Consider the following 17,133-nt stretch of genomic DNA (forward strand, 5'->3'; position numbering starts at 1 on the left):
TCCATATCTGTCACCATGCACAAAACTCAAATCCAAGTGAATCAAAAACCTCAACATAAATCCAGTTACACTAAACTTAATAGAAGAGAAAGTAGGAAGTACTCTTGAACGCATTGGCACAGGAGACCACTTCCTAAATATAACACCAGTAGCACAGACACTGAGAACAACAATTAATAAATGGGACCTCTTGAAACTGAGAAGCTTTTGTAGGGCAAAAGACACGGTCAATAAGACAAAAAGACAGCATACAGAATGGGAAAAGACCTTTACCAACCCCACATCTGACAGAGGACTGATCTCCAAAGTATATAAAGAACTCAAGAAACTAGATGTCAAAATACTGAATAATCCAATTAAAAAAATGGGCTAAAGAGCTAAACAGAGAATTCTCAAAAGAATCACAAATGGCTGAAAGACATTTAAAGAAATGCTCAACATCCTTAATCATCAGAGAAATACAAATCAAAATGACTCTGAGATACCACCTTACACCTGTCAGAATGGCTATGAATCAAAAACACCAATAACAGTCAATGTTGGAGAGGATGCAGAGCAAAGGGAACACTCCTCCACTGTTGGTGGGAGTGCAAAATTGTACAACCACTGTGGAAATCAGTATGGCGGTTTCTCAGAAAATTGGGAATCGATCTACTTCAAGACCCAGCCATACCACTCTTGGGCATATACCCAAGGAATGCTCAATCATACCACAAAGAAACATGCTCAACTATGTTCATAGCAGCATTATTTGTAATGGCCTGAACCTGGAAACAACCTAGATGCCCGTCAACTGAAGAATGGATTAAGAAAATGTGGTACATATACACAATGGAGTACTACTCAGCAGAGAAAAACAATGACAGCATAAAATTTGCAGGCAAATGGATGGAAATTGAAAAAATCATCCTGAGTGAGGTAACCCAAACCCAGAAGGACAAACACGTATGTACTCATTCATAAGTGGATTCTAGATATAAAGCAAAGAACAATCAGACTGCAACCCACAGAACCAGGAAGGCTATATAGCAGAGGGAACCGTAGGATGACTGTGGCTTATAGTAAGTTTTGGTTTTACTCAATTACTAGGCAAGCCTCAATGAAACATTAGGATAAGAATTTATACTGTAACAAGCTGATAATAGAAAAATAAATTTAAAAAAGTGAAAACAGGAAAAAAAAAAAGAAATCAATGCTGCACTTTGAAAGAATGGAGAGGCTGTAAGTCTTAATCAATCAGTAAATGAGGAGTTTTTCCTTAATGAGCATTAGGCCCAAGACTCCCGTCCTCCATAGGAACCATTGGAAAACTGCTTCCCATGAAATAGTGGAGCATTTCCAGCTAGCTACTCCAGTGTTCTGTCTGCTTTGCATTTTTTCCTCAATGAAATAGGACAATTAATAAACTCTGGTTACAGTACGAGTCTAGGTTTCAGCAGAAGCAATATTATCTTTGGATTTGGATTGAGGGACACAAGTTATCCAAACACAGTTCAACTCTCAGAAAGTTGGCCATTTGGAAAGTACTCTTACTATTCTGAAATTCTTTCTTTCTTGTGTTTTCCATCATTTTCTTTTTGCTTTTTTTTTTCCTAACAGTACATGGAGGGCATTCTGTCCTTGAATATTCACTAATTTTAAGACTTCTGATCTTTCTTAATACACATTTCAATGCCACTGTGCCATCTGAATATGGCATGATTAACAACCTTTCTATGCATTAAAAGAGAATGATAGAATACTAGTGGCATTCTTTCAGCTGGCAACAGAGTCTGTAATACTACACATGTACAAATGTTCTGGATTCCCAATTTACTAGTTAGCTGTGCAGTAAATAATTTACATAGTCATAGGCTATTAATAGATGCATGGTTTTCAACTATTAAACTCAATCTATAGATAATATGGCTAGTTTAAAACTCATTACAAAACATAAAATACATGCTATTTACCCTGACAATGTAAAATAGTAGTTCTCAACCCTTTAAACCTCTATCTTCAAAGATATTTACATTATGATTCCTAACAGTGGCAACATTGCAGTCGTGAAGTGGCAACAAAGGTAATATTATGGTTGGGGGTCAGCACAACCGTATTAAAGGTCACAGCATCAGGAAGGTTGAGAACACTGACTTAAGGATGCTGAGTGATGGACTACCGAGTAGCAGTGGAACTCAGTAGTGGGGAGGGAGTACACGGCACAACCGAGCTAAGTTCTCACTGTCTCAATGAAGGACTGACAAAAATCTCAACAAACAGGAGATCATAATTTAAACATGGAAAGGCAATGGCCAAAAGAAGTAAGGAAAGAATGAGGCAGGAAATGCTCCAAGTACCTCATAAGTCTGCACTGTCCCACATTTATAAGCACATATTATTGGGTCAGCAAAAAATTTATTTTAGCTGAGTGTGGTGGTACACATCTTTAATCCCAGCACTTGGAAGGCAGAGACAGGTGGATTTCTGTGAATTAGAGACTAGGCTGGTCTACACAGTGAGTTCCAGGACAGCCAGGGATATGTAGAGAGACCCTGTCTCAAAACAACAAAATTTTACTCTGTGTGTGTGAGAGAGTTTTCCTGCATGTATATCAGTGAGCTGTGATTGTGCCTGGTGACTGCAGAGGACAGAATAGGGCATCAAATTCCCCTGGGACTGAAGTTGCAGACTGTTGTGAGCCACCCTGTGTGTGCTGGGAATTGAACCCAGGTCCTTTAGAAGAGCAGCCAGTGCTCTTAACCCGAGTTCTCTCTCCAATCCCAAGTCTGTAGTTTCTAATGAAGATAACAATGAGGACCAGTGAGATGGTTCAGTGAGCATTTCATCCCTGGGATCCATGAAAAGGTGGGAGCAGAAAACCATCTCCATGAAGTCGTCTCCTACCTCTACACATGTACCGTGGTACACATGTCTACACTCAACACACACATATGCATCCACACTGACAATAAAAATGAATGTTGCAGGAACTCGCACCCATTCTTCCCTAACCAAAGGCAGAAAGTTTAGCTTCTGGCAAGGAACTCCTAACCCTAACATCAGGTAAAATGGCAAGTGGAGCACACACAACATACACACAATCTAGCCCACGGCTGCTCAGCCTGGCCACATTTGGCGCACATAGTTCTCCGTCAGATAGAGCTGTCTGTGTTCTGTGGGATGTTCAACAGGATCCCTGTCCTAACCACATTGGATGCCAATAGCACTGTACCCACCCTCCCCACCCCTGGGCATGATAACCAGAAATGTCTGCCGCCAATGCCAGATCAGTCGAGAATCAGTAATAAAAAGAAGGACACTAATCCACTGAAGCTGGCCCAGTGAACTGATTCACTCCATCGATTCTGAGTGCATTAACCTATGCTCACTAATCCAAAAAAGAAATAGAGAAAAATAGTTTGGATACCTGACTACCTTTCCTAATAAACAACTGGTCGCAGAGAGCTATCCTCTGGGAATTATGCCTGTTGTCCTCTCCATCAGTTTCAGTTCTGAGTCTCTCATAGTCCCAAATGGAACTTATTATGACCTGAAAGTGATTCAAAATCTTCCCAGGATACCCAGACCAATGCTGGGCAGAATGAAACCAAAAAAATCCCAGGGGTGGATGCTTAACATATAGATATATTCTGTCATAAACCACATAAGGTAAGTTCAAAGGTCATTTTGACTATCTGTCATTTAGTTGTCATTCAGGATCTTGGTCTGTAGACCAGGCTGACTTTGAACTCTGGATCCCCCTGACTCAGCCTTCTGAGTCTGGGATTACAGGCATGCGCATGCATGTTAATTTTTGAACCAGGGAAACGCAATGTCTCCATAGTTCTAACACTTCCACTCACCAGCTAGCTCCAGCTTTCATGAATGTCCTCATGTCACAGGCATGGTAGATGCTATGTGGTTTGGTTATAAATTCTCCTTCCAGGAACACAATTACCACACAAACGCAGGACACACTCTTATCAGAGCATCTGGAACTTTATCAAAAACTTGTTTCTAAAGGAAAAGTCACACCGGCAACATGTCCTTTGTTTTTGTTTCTTTGTTATTTTCTAGCTGTGGCATTTTGTTATCCTGAGCAGCTCAGTGCACCATGGCTGTGTTACCAATCACTACAAACTTGATGGCATAAAAAAAAAAAAAAAAACCAGAAACAAACCAGAAACATCACCACTTCACAGTAAAGAAGAAGAAGAATGGACTATTTGGTCTTCACTGGAGTTACAGGCTATGTCATGGGCTCTAGGAAGGACCAAAATTCTCTTTGGACAGAACAAGCAGTAGATTTTGGTATCTACCTTTACGTTTTCAACCATGCCAGTGGGCCTCTCGTTCCTTGGGCAAAATCCTCATATTCTCCAGGATCTGAGACCCGTCTACCATCGAATTTTCTCCTTTGTATATTATTCACTACTGGTAGTAAGCTATTTTGGGTACATTGTGCACAATGTACAGAACATGTTAGTTAAAATCCTTTTCAGCTCAGTCTTCTAGAATATTCCAACTCTCATCCCCCCTCAACAGACAGTGCACACTCTTCCCTCCTCACTTCTCCCAGACTTCACACCGAGTCCTTGTACTTAGCACACTATAGTAGATATCATTTGGTCCTGTACTTCTTTCTCCTTCTAGGGCAATAGTTCTCAACCTTCCCAATGCTGAGATCCTTTAAGACAGTTCCTCACGTTGATAAAATTATTTGCCTTGCTACTTCATAACTTTAATTTTGCTACCATTATAAGTCATAATGTAAATATCTGATATGCAGTATTGTGGAATATTATTTTAAGATGTGTTGCATTTGTTTATGGTGTGAAACATTTGTTTAATGATGCAAAGATGGGTTGCATTCTTTTTTTTTTTTTTTTTTTTTTTTTTTTTTGGTTTTTCGAGACAGGGTTTCTCTGTGTAGCTTTGCGCCTCTCCTGGAACTCACTTGGTAGCCCAGGCTGGCCTCGAACTCACAGAGATCCGCCTGGCTCTGCCTCCCAAGTGCTGGGATTAAAGGCGTGCGCCACCACCGCCCGGCGGGTTGCATTCTTTTATGTTGTGTTTGTTTAACTCTGTGAAGTGTGTCACTTTGCCTGTCTAAAACACCTGATTGGTCTAATAAAAAGCTGGATGGCCAATAGCGAAGCAGGAGAAAGGATAGGTGGGGCTGGCAGGCTGAGAGAATAAACAGGAGAAGAAATCTGGGAGGAAAAGAGAGCAAGGAGTGAAAAGAAAAGGAGGACTCCAGGGACCAGCCATCCAGCTACAGCAAGCCATGGAGAAAGAAATAAAGAAAGGTACACAGAAACAGAGGAAGGTAAAAGCCCAGAGGCAAAAGACAGATGGAACAATTTAAGAAAAGCTGGCTAGAAATAAGCCAAGCTAAGGCTAGGCTTATTTGGGAGCTGGATGGTGGGCCCCTCAAAAAGCCAAAGAGCAGAAGAAAACAACTACAATGCAGGAGATCTGATATGTGATCCCCAAAGGGTCACGACCCCCAGGCTGAGAACCACTATGCTAGACTGAGTTTTTCAGGCAAGGAACTGATTATTTCTGTCTTCCAAACAGAGAAAAGAACACTGAAGGAGCAAACCTCTATCTGGTTTCAAGTCTAAGAACCATCTACTCACACACACTTCAAAGTCTACATCATCACAAATGAACTTATTTTAAATTTGAGCCACCTCTGCCTTCTGTGTTAGCACCTCCATTAATGACCTTGCTACTAACCAAGTGGTCCAAAGCAGCCTTTCCCTTCACTCGTCACTGTCACTCCGACAACACTCCTGTTTTGACTCTGTTTAGCCCATCTCTTCTCTTTATCCCCTGCCTGCGGCCTGGATTCCATCCCTATTTATTCTTAAGACGTCTGTACCGACCTAACCTCTCATCTCCACAAGTTCTGATCCTGGAAATTAGTGCGAGCCAGCCTGCAAACGATCCTGGGTGCAGTAAAGGCCTGGCAGCCGTGCTGGGCCTTGGTGAAAGGAACAGTCACAGCGACAGCGACAGTGACAGTGGCGATCTGCTGTGCAGCTGCTGTCCTGGGAGTTTCCTTTCCTTCTCTCCTGGATTCCCCGTTCCTGTTACTCCCGAGTCTGGCAGCATACCCTCCACTGCTTATTCCAGAAGTGTACTTGAGGGATTGCTTCTCAGACCTTGCACGTATGAAGTGTCATTACTGAAACTTCCTATTCCCACGAGTTTGTCTGGGTAGGGAATTCTGTTTTAGAATCATTTCCCTGCACCCCAAGAATCGCAAAAAGACTGTTCTGTAATCCACTTTTCAGCTCTGTGAAGACTTTAGCTAATCTGGGTCTTAGTTTTTGTCTCCTTGTTACGTGTATGAGGTGTGTATATGTAGTATACTCACACTGGTATGTGGGTGCACACACTGTATGTAGAAGGCAGTCTCTTGCTGAACCCGGAGCTCGGGCTTTTTGGACAGGGTGGCAGTCACAGCCATTGCAGGACACCCGGCTTGTCACATGGATGCTATGTCCAAGCTTTCATAACAGGCACTTCTAACCAAGTTATCTCCCCAGAGCTCCTGAGTGTTTGTTTGTTTGTTTCTTCTATGTAGACGTTTAAGATACCATCCTTCTAAACTGGCTTCCCTATATTTACAATGCACTCAGTGTGAATTATTTCACAATGGTTATTACAGAAGGAACACCTTATTATGGAAACGTGTTTTCTTTGGTTCCACCAGCTCCTCTGTTGATAACTTTGTCATTCCGTTTATCTCCTTCTGTGGAAGTTCTCTGGTTTGCATGCTGGTTTCCCGGACTGCTCTAACTTTCTTACGTTTTCTCTTTCATTTTTAGGCGAGACTGGGCACATTCAAGGTGTTACAGTGGTAGACTTTTCTCCCATTTTCAAGCTCCTTTTCCTTTCTATGACAATCCTTGGAAATTTCTTTAAGTGTTCCAATCCAACTAGAAAAACAATTTTATTTTACTTTCTCTTTCCTTCCTTCCTTCCTTCCTTCCTTCCTTCCTTCCTTCCTTCCTTCCTTCCTTCCTTCCTTCCTTCTCTGTCTCTGTTTCTCTCTCCTATGGCACTTGTGGTTTCTGAACACTTTTAATACTTTCTTGTTCTTCTTTAAGGATGCATTATTTTTTTTCAAATCTCAGAATCCATGTTTTCATTCTAGACTAGAAGAGATCCTCATTTGCTGATCCTTTGAAAAAGTATTTTTTTTACATCATTTCCCTCTTCCCTTTCCTCCCTCTAAACCCTCTGACATATCCCTCCTTCCTCTTTCAAACTCATAGCCTCTTTTTCCATTAATTGTTGTTATATCCATATATGTATATACATCTACATTCTTAAAGACATAAATATAATCTGCTCAGTCTGTATGTTATTTGTATGTATGTTTTCAGGGCTGACCATTTGGCATAGAATAATCAATTGGTTTGTTCTTCCCTGGAGAAGACCATTTCTCCCTCTCTCTCTCTCCCCTAGTTACCTGTTCTTCTTCATGTAGGGTTGAGGCCTTGTGAGCTTTTATGGATGCATTATTATTAATTTTTTACTTTTCATCTCATTCCTGTATTGTTCTCACTCTCCATTTACTTTTCTTTAACAGATTATATTTTTAGGGCCTCAGCAAAATTAAGAAAATATATACCTCCTGCTCGACACATAATGCTACCTTCCTGTCACAGAGCAGTATTTCTGTTATTACCATGGAACTCTGCCCTGTCAATATCATACAAATCCACAGCAGACATGAAGGTTCCCTTTTGGTACTGGACAGTCTATGGAGCTTGATGAATGTATATCCACCATTATGCTATCACACGGCTCCTTTCCTCTGTCCTAAATATTCTCTATGCTCTTCCCATTCATTCATCCTTCCCTCCTGACCCCTGGTGACCACTGACTTCTTTACTCTTCATAGTTTTGCCTTTTCCACCATGTCAGATAGCTGGAACCAAATCATACACAATCCTTTCTGGTTAGTTTTTTTCTCTTAGTTGTATATATTTAAGGTATTCAACATGATGCTTTGATATACACATGAAATTATGATATTCAAGGAAACAATCCTATCCATTCAACCATCCCTCCCCTGCTCCCTCCCTCTTGGTTAAGAGGAACTAAAAATCTAGTCTCTTGGCAAATTTCCAATAAACTTGATATTAACAACAACCTGTACATCAGGTGTCTAGACTCTTTATCCTGCTTAACTTTGTGTCCCTTAACCAAGAACTCATCATCTTCCCCTCCCTTCCCCAGTGACCCTGGCAAACAGTTTTATTCTGTTTTTGAAACTAAGCCGTTTTAGTGTCCACATGTAAGTGAGAACATGCAGTTTTTCTTTCTGCTTGGCTTATTTCACTTATCATTATCATAATGTCTTCCAGGCTCCCCCATGCTCCCAGCACTGGCTAGACTCCCCTTTTGAGCCTGCTTCTAAAGGTTGGATGATATTCCAATACACATATAGATTACTGCTTATCCATCTACCTAAAGACACACAAGCTGTGGGATGTCTTTCTGTATGCTGTGGATATGTGTGGCTCCCACTGGATAATAAATAAAGCTGCAATGGTCTATGGCAGGGCAGGAAAAGGTTAGGTGGTACATTCAAACTAAGAGGAGACGAGAAAGGGTAGAGTCAAGGAGACACCAGCCCGCATCAAAGGAGCAACAAGATGCCAGCAGACAATGCCATGGCCATGTGGCAACATATAGATTAATAGGAATGGGTTAATTTAAGATGAAAAAGCTAGCTAGCAAGAAGCTAAAGCCATAGGCCATACAGTTTGTAAATAATATAAGCCTCTGTGTGTTTACTTCGGCTGGAGTGGCTGCGGGACTGGGCAGGACACAGGAAAACTTCCAACTATACACACAGGGTATTTCTATATTTCAGGACTGTGAATAATGCTGCAGTGAACAAGTAGCATAGGTTATCCCCACAAAGTATGGGCTTCATTTTCTATGTACACATACCTCAAGCAGAACTCTGGAGCATATGGTTTCTTTCACCCGATAACATGCTTTTATGAATTTTCCATGCTACTTCAGGGCCTGGCAGCTCACTCTTTATTAGTACAAAATAATTTTCTGTTGTTTCAATGTCACAGTCTGCTTAGTCATTCATCAACTGAAGGGCATTGTGGTCACTCCCTGGCAATTATAAATAAAATTGCTATAAACATCTATATGTAAGTTTTGTGTAGACACAAAAGTCTGTGGGTAAATGCCAAGAGGGGTAAACCTGGCAGACCCTGTAGTACAAGTATAGCTTTGTAAGAACAGATAACAACAACAACAAAGCTGCGCAGCTGCATTCCAGGGTGGCTGGGAAGGCAGTTCTTGTTCCTCTCAGCATCTGTCGTGACACTGCTCGGGATCTGTCACCTGAGTAGCTTTTCGAAGGCATCTCACTGCTGTTTCTGTGTTCTTTCTGTGGTTGTTTTTAGCCTGAATCTTTCTCTGAACTGTCTTGCACTACCTGGCTGTCCCTTGACACACTGTAAGGTACTGAGAGGGTAAACGGAAGCTCTGGCTTACTGAGCGACCGGCATAATCACACAACAGTCCCACAGGAAGAAGCCATGCCTTTCTTGAAAGGTGCCCCCGTTATTTGCAGCTCGAGGCATTTTATTTGGGGAAGAAGAAATTCTGTATGAAGTACTCCTCTAATCCCTGATGAGAGCAGATGCCCGCGCCAGCATTCTAGAACTGTGAGCGGGACTCGTCCTTGGCTTGCCGACTTTCACTTACATTCTGCCTTCAGAAAGATGACTCAGGGTCAAGTGCAGGATTCTCTTTTACTTCCTCCAGAAAACAAGCCTCAAGGTTTGCATGGTGGGAAATGGCAGCAGACTGTGCAGTGCAAGATCAGTTCTTCTAACCAACCAATTGGCTGTACATCCCTGGGGAAACACGTCATCTCTTGTGGTCTCATTTTGCCAGTCTTTGGCACATATGACAAAATCTACCTCATGCAGTTGTCAGAAGATTACACATGTAAATCTCTTCCGACACTGCTGAGCACAGTCAATATAACAAATGCTGTTCTTAAAGAGGCCTGAGTTTTCACGGCAGGTAAGAAAGTAAAGGGAACTGGGCATGGTGGTGCATGCCGTGAATGCCAACACTTAGGAGGGAGAGGCATGTGGAACTCTGTCAATTCAAGGTCAGCCTGGTCTACACAGGAAGTTCCAGGCCAGTCTGGAGAGAAGGCTCAGCCCTTCGGAGCACTGGCTGCTCTTCCAGAGGTCCTGAGTTCAATTCCCATCAACTGCATGGTAGCTCACGACCAAATGCCCTCTTGTGTGCAACATACACAACAAAGCACCGATATACATACTTTTCTACACAAATGAAATTAATCTTAAAAAGAAAAGGAAGTTACAGGCCAGCCAGGGTTACTGGGGTGCTCTGAATGAGAATGATGTCCCCATAGGCTCATATATTTGAATGTTTGGTCTCCAGTCGGTGAAACTGTTTGGAAAAGATTAGGAGGTGTGGCCTTGTTGGAGGAGGTGTGTCACTGGGGGTCACTAGGGGTGACCAAAGCCCACACCAGGCGCATTCTAGCTTTTTTTCTGCCTGTTGCCCGCAGATCAGCTACTGCTCCAGCACCACGCCTGCCTGCCTCCTGCTGCCATGTTTCCCACCATGATGATCTGGGTTTTTGGAGTTGGGGAACAGTAAAAGACAAGGTCAGAAAATAGACAGTGAACACACGGGGTCTGGGGAACGAAAGATAAATGAGACTCCTGAAATAACTGACATCATTGAGATGAGTATTATAATACCATTAAACCAATGAGTCTGAATGCACACCATGGTGATAATGTAGTGCACAGTGGGGATGAGGAGCCAGAAGCAGTACAGTTCTCCAGAACACTCACTCCCTCCTGATAGTGATGTGGAGGCCGGGGTGGGGTGGGGGGTTGGGGGTTGGGGCGACGGGACAGGGACTGTTCTAACCCCAGAGCATAAACCATGTTTTCAAAGGATGACCAGCAGCCACCTGCTTCTGAGATTACATCATCTGTAAGACCTCACAGTCCTTTGGGATTCCATCCCAGTGAGAACTCAGCATTCACCACGGATCTGACATTCTTACATTCATGACTTTGTTTTATTCTAGGAAGGAAGTGTTGCCAAGACCATTTCACAGTCAACACACTAAGGCTGGGGGCATATGGCACCTTGACATGTCTCCTCAGGTCCCAAGAGAATCCTGACAGACCACAACCCTGATTAAAATTTCAAGTAAGAGTGTTTCATGTGAAAAGACCCGTTCCTTTTATAAACATAAAATTTCCTCTTTGTCTTTCAACTCTAGACAAGAAAAGGAAGACATTACCTTTTATAAAGACTTAAAATAACTCTTTTCTGACCAGTGACTCCAACTTGAACACAGCACCCTTTACGACAGTCAACTAAGAGGCGATTAGCACACGTTCCTCTCCAGTCTACGTGAGTACATTGTGCAGGAGCCTACCTGGACTGAGAGCTTTACAGAGACTGAGGAATCAATCAGCGGAGACAGGGGCAGCACGTGAGTGGAGAGCCATGAGAGGTTAGTTCCCGGACCCAAGCCAGCTACAAAAGGAAAAGGGAAGGAAAGGGAGAGAGAAACAGACATTTTCACTGTGTGCCCCAGAGGTAAAGAACAAGTGTCAGAAATGTAAGATTAAACGGTCCAAAGGATAAAATTAATACCACTTTTTAAAATTCCACAAATTTAAATACTATTCCCAAATAACTAAAATAAAACTGACTGCCACACACAGTTGACTAAAGTCTTAATCCTTTAATAGCACTTATCAAAAGAATGTATTACAATGTTACAAGAACTATCCTAATTTAAAGAACTGTTTTCATGCAAAAAAGCTGCAATTGATATTCCTGGCAGGATTTACAAATGCTACTTGAAGGTATTATTCCTGAATTCAGGATGCTGCTATCACAGCTTGCTACCTTACACCGTCTTTTGTTGTTGTTTTTTAATCTGCCTGTACATTCACCCTGAGGGCAGAGGCATGCATCGGGAAGCCTGATGGTCAAAGCCATCCAACCACTGGTACAGAGTTACAGCTCTGAGCTGTGAATACTAAGTGGTTTTGCATAAGAATCACCTAGTTGATATGTTACAAAATCTGTTCATTAAAAAAAAAAGATAGGGCCGGGCGGTGGTGGCGCACGCCTTTAATCCCAGCACTCGGGAGGCAGAGCCAGGCGGATCTCTGTGAGTTCGAGGCCAGCCTGGTCTACAAAGTGAGTTCCAGGAAAGGCGCAAAGCTACAGAGAAACCCTGTCTCGAAAAACCAAAAAAAAAAAAAAAAAAAAAAGATAGGAATTTCTGATGTATAAACAAGGGAAATAAAATAGAATGGTGGTTTAGAACTTTGTTCAAGAGTCTTAAAATTCTCAAAAATTCCCTTTAGGGTTCTCATTTGTTTGAGCCTAGAATAATTCCACTTAAAAACTCTATTTTGTACATGTAGTTGCTTCTGTAAGTCTGAAAGCCACAAGACCAGTGAGAGCAAATCGAGCTTGCCCATGCAGAGAGAGATAAAGCTTGTGTCGAACTTCAACACGAATCTAATCCAAAGATAAGAGAGAGAGGTGATACAAACCCCAGCTTTCATCCTCAGCTCAAGACATCAAAACCGATCACCACACCTTAATGACATGTGCTCACTGGAAATTAGACTCTTCGAGTTGTGTGTCATGCTGGAGTTCCAAATGGGGTCTTGTTTGTGCTTGCTAAATATAGATGCTACCACTGAGCTGCACTGCTGTGGGATGTTCTGTATGGCAAATGTGTTGCTAATTAGTCAATAAATAAAACACTGATTGGCCATTGGCTAGGCAGGAAGTGTAGGCGGGACAAGTAGGAGAATAAAGCTGGGAAGTGGAAGGCTGAGTCAGAGAGACACTGCCAGCCGCCACAATGACAAAAAGCATGTGAAGATGCCGGTAAGCCACGAGCCACGTGGCAAGGTATAGATTTATAGAAATGGATTAATTTAAGCTGTAAGAACAGTTAGCAAGAAGCCTGCCATGGCCATACAGTTTGTAAGCAATATAAGTCTCTGTGTTTACTTGGTCGGGTCTGAGTGGCTGTGGGACTGGCAGGTGAGAGAGATTTGTCCTGACTGTGGGCCAGGCAGGAAAACTCCAGCTACACTGCACCTTCGCCCTCAGACTTCAGATCCGAGACACTCACTTCTTCTGCACATACAAACTCAAGAGACGGGGTGGAGTGAGAGCGCGGTGTGTTACTCACCTGTCTGAATGCACATGCTCAGCAGGAGGTGGACTGAGTAGGAGGCCAGGAACGCAACTAACAGCAGCAGGAAACTGAAATATAGAAGATCACACAGTTAAGGTTTCCCCAAGCTTGCTCTTTTTCATGACATCTCATTACAGATTTCTTCACAGTCAAACGGTCATAGGGAATAGCTCTGAGTAGTAGAACTACAGATATTAAAGAAACGACCGCTCTGTATTTACCGAGGTGCAGTTAAATGAAAATACAGTGCTTTGAAAATTAAAAGAGAAATCAAAAGGAACAAGCGTTACTTGAAACACAAATTCCTCATTTTGCTCTGTCTGCTGACTGCCAGCTCAGCTTTCAGTGATCTATCTACACGTTCCCTTTAATGACGCATTTTCCCTGGTCCAAGTCTCACTGTTTTCTTTGTGCCCTATCTCCCCAACTCCCTCCCCTTCCAGTGATGTGGACCCATTAACCAACCACAGCTTTACCTGGAGTAACACGACAGCAATTCTTAGGCTCTGTGGAACATACACCTCTTACCAGCTCAAACCCAAACAATGCAATTAACACCTTTTTAATGACATAATTTAAAAACCTGTGCCAACGCTGTGGAAATAAACAGCATAAATGATTCCTCTCCTTCTCAGGAAGATCCCAGCAGGGCAGGCTTCTAGCTAGGCTGCTGTCCCCAGTGTACCACACAGAACTTAAGAGAAATCCTCTCTGTGACTCATGTAATACTTATTAGTAAACAGCAAGCGGTCACTGAACTGGCATCGGAGACCTCACAAATTAACATCTGACAACCACCAAAGGGACCTCTGATTTGACAGTGAGACCACTGTCAGCGCTGTCCACCTGCATCTAAGACTCTTGATATAAAACAGGAAGTTCTCAGAGAGCTTTAAAAGAAGAGGCTCTCCGATTCTGGGTTGCCTGACATGTCCCATGCAGTTTTTGGAATTGTCAACGCGTGTGAACGCATCCCACAACAAAACCAAAGCGGGCTACTTAAAAGCTGTTTTGCTTATCAAGAAAGGCGGGGAGAAGGGAGGAAAGTGAAATGAGACGTTGGTTTCTACTGACAAATGAGCCAAAGGAACCCGGTGCTGGGTGCTCGGTACGAGGTCTGGTTCTGGAAGATTGCACAGCTCAGAGCCGACATGAACTCAGAGAACCCAAACCAGCAGGTGACAATGAAAATCTGACTAAACAAAGCACTACGTGACCAACAGCCAGAAACCATGGGGCTAACTGGCTGGGGCGGTTGGCAAGAGAATGGCCCCCAGAGGCTCCTGGCCAGCACTGGGTGCTTGCTCAGCAGTTGGTGACCAAATCGGGAAGGATTGGGAGGTGTGTCTTGTCCCGTGCCTCTGGCCTGTGGATCAGGGTGAAAGCTCTCAGCTACTGCTCCAGTGCCATGCCTGCCTGCCTGCCTGCGGCCAGCCACACTCCCCAGCATGGTGATGGTGGATTAACCGTCGGACACTTTGAGCAAGCCCCCAGTAACTGCTTTCTTTTATAAGCTGCCTTGGGCACAGTGTCTGGTCACAGCAATAGAACAGTATGAAGACACAGGCCCATAATCAACTCTTGAAAATAGCCACAGAACTGATATTAACTTGCATGACTGACAAGTTTTGATTCACACTGGACAACCTGACATACATTAACTTGAATAAGAGGCTTTTAAAAAAATTATAAATGAGTGTAAATCAAGTTTTTAAAAAAAAAACAAAAACAACAATCTTAGCCACATTTTTAGATTAGTAAAAATCAACACCAGTCTTGTACTGTATAATGATGTCTGGGTTACCAATGAGGTCTTAGTGATACTATGGCTGTTTTCGTGTCATAGCGCAACATATTACTCACGGTCATGTTGAAGCTGGGGAAAACACACTACTATACTGCCAATCACACAAAGTGTAGTACATGCTTTTACATCTGGTATAGATTATTCACGAAGAATAAATAATCAAATCATTGGTTTATGTATTTATTATATTACTATACTGTGTTTTTTTTTTTTTTTTTTTTGGGGTGCAGTGAACTTTATTGATGGTGTTCAAGAGAGTAGGGCTCCCTAAGCCCCTCCTGTTGTTCTGGGGGTCTGGGATGGAAACTGAGGGAGATGCTCAGTATCGGGGACTGAGATGGGACAGGAACTGCTCAGCAGCTGAGGGTCTCTCTTGCTGTCCTTGCTGGGGTGGGTGGTCCAGGGTGGGCTTCTTACTCCTTGGAGGCCATGTAGGCCATGAGGTCCACCACCCTGTTGCTGTAGCCAAATTCATTGTCGTACCAGGAGATGAGCTTCACAAAGTTGTCATTGAGAGCAATGCCAGCCCCAGCATCGAAGGTGGAAGAGTGGGGGTCACTGTTGAAGTCACAGGAGACAACCTGGTCCTCAGTGTAGCCCAGGATGCCCTTTAGTGGGCCCTCCGACGCCTGCTTCACCACCTTCTTGATGTCGTCATACTTGGCAGGTTTCTGCAGGCGGCATGTCAGATCCACAACGGACACATTGGGGGTGGGAACACGGAAGGCCATGCCCGTGAGCTTCCCATTCAGCTCTGGGATGACCTTGCCCACAGCCTTGGTGGCACCGGTGGAGGCTGGTGCCGAGTACGTTGTGGAGTCCACTGGTGTCTTCACCACCATGGAGAAGGCTGGGGCCCACTTGAAGGGCGGAGCCAAAAGGGTCATCATCTCCGCCCCTTCTGCTGACGCCCCCATGTTTGTGATGGGTGTCAACCATGAGAAGTACGACAACTCACTCAAGATTATCAGCAATGCTTCCTGCACCACCAACTGCTTAGCCCCCCTGGCCAAGGTCATCCATGACAACTTTGGCATTGTGGAAGGACTCATGACCACAGTCCACGCCATCACTGCCACCCAGAAGACCGTGGATGGCCCCGCTGGGAAGCTGTGGCGTGATGGCCGTGGGGCTGCCCAGAATATACTGTGTTTTTTAAATCATGACTTTAGAGTACACTTTTATTGTCATTTCTGTTGGTTGGTTGGTTGGTTGGTTGGTTGGTTGGTTTTTTGAGGCAGGGTTTCATGTAGCTTAGGCTAGTCTTGAACTTATTGGCTGAAGAAAACCCTGAATTCCTGATCTTCTTGTCTCTACCTCCCAACTACCGGGATTATAGGTGTGAAGCAGGTTCCTTCTTGTTATGGAGGGATGTTAACTGTAATGCAGTCTCTGACCAATCCTTCAGGTGTGAAGCAGGTTCCTTCTTGTTATGGAGGATGTTAACTGTAATGCAGTCTCTGACCAATCCTCCAGGAGCTTCAGAAAAGGCCTGTTGGACCATAGCTTCAGCTGTGTGTTGCCCTGAAGACCTCCCAGGGGAAGAGGATGGAGACTGATGTTGGTGATCCTGGCTCTCAGGTAGGGAGTGTGTTTGTGTCTTAGTTTTAAAGAAAAAAATTTAAAAAGTAAAATACTAAAATAAAAGCAGATTAAACTTTTAAAAACCTTATAGAATTAGGACATAAAGGAAGGTTTTAGATGGTAAATGACATGTTTGTACTTTAAGCTGTTATAGCAAGAATCAAAAAGTTAAAAACAAAACAAAAGACCCGTAAAACTAGTCCTCTAGCCAGGCAGTGGTGGTGTACTCCTTTAATCCCAGCACTTGGGAGGCAGAAGGAGGCAGATCTTTGTGGTTCGAGGCCAGCCTGGTCTGCAAAGTAAGTTCCAGGACAGCTGGGCTACACAGAGAAACCCTGTCTCAAAAAACAAAGAAAAACAAAACAAACAGACAGACCCTCCTCGAACCTCTGCTCCCAGTCATGTCCTAGTCAGGAACATCACTTTTCTTTCACTAAATCTCTTGCATGTTTAGATGCACAAAGACCATTATGCT

At 43.3% G+C, this 17,133-nt stretch overlaps 1 protein-coding gene across 2 annotated transcripts in view; it reads right to left on the reverse strand.

Moving 5' to 3' along the window:
• Slc38a6 (solute carrier family 38 member 6) overlaps positions 1-17,133 on the reverse strand; it is an 84,334-nt gene that overhangs the window by 64,739 nt on the left and 2,462 nt on the right. For both annotated transcript variants that reach the window (XM_052739598.1, XM_052739599.1), the window contains exon 3: positions 13,262-13,335. In XM_052739598.1, coding sequence (XP_052595558.1) covers positions 13,262-13,335 — 74 coding nt within the window. The remainder of the gene's footprint in view (positions 1-13,261; positions 13,336-17,133) is intronic.

This window comes from Peromyscus californicus, unplaced genomic scaffold (assembly GCF_007827085.1).
Source record: "Peromyscus californicus insignis strain IS unplaced genomic scaffold, ASM782708v3 Scaffold_15__1_contigs__length_86483966, whole genome shotgun sequence".
NCBI classification, from domain to species: Eukaryota; Metazoa; Chordata; class Mammalia; order Rodentia; family Cricetidae; genus Peromyscus; species Peromyscus californicus.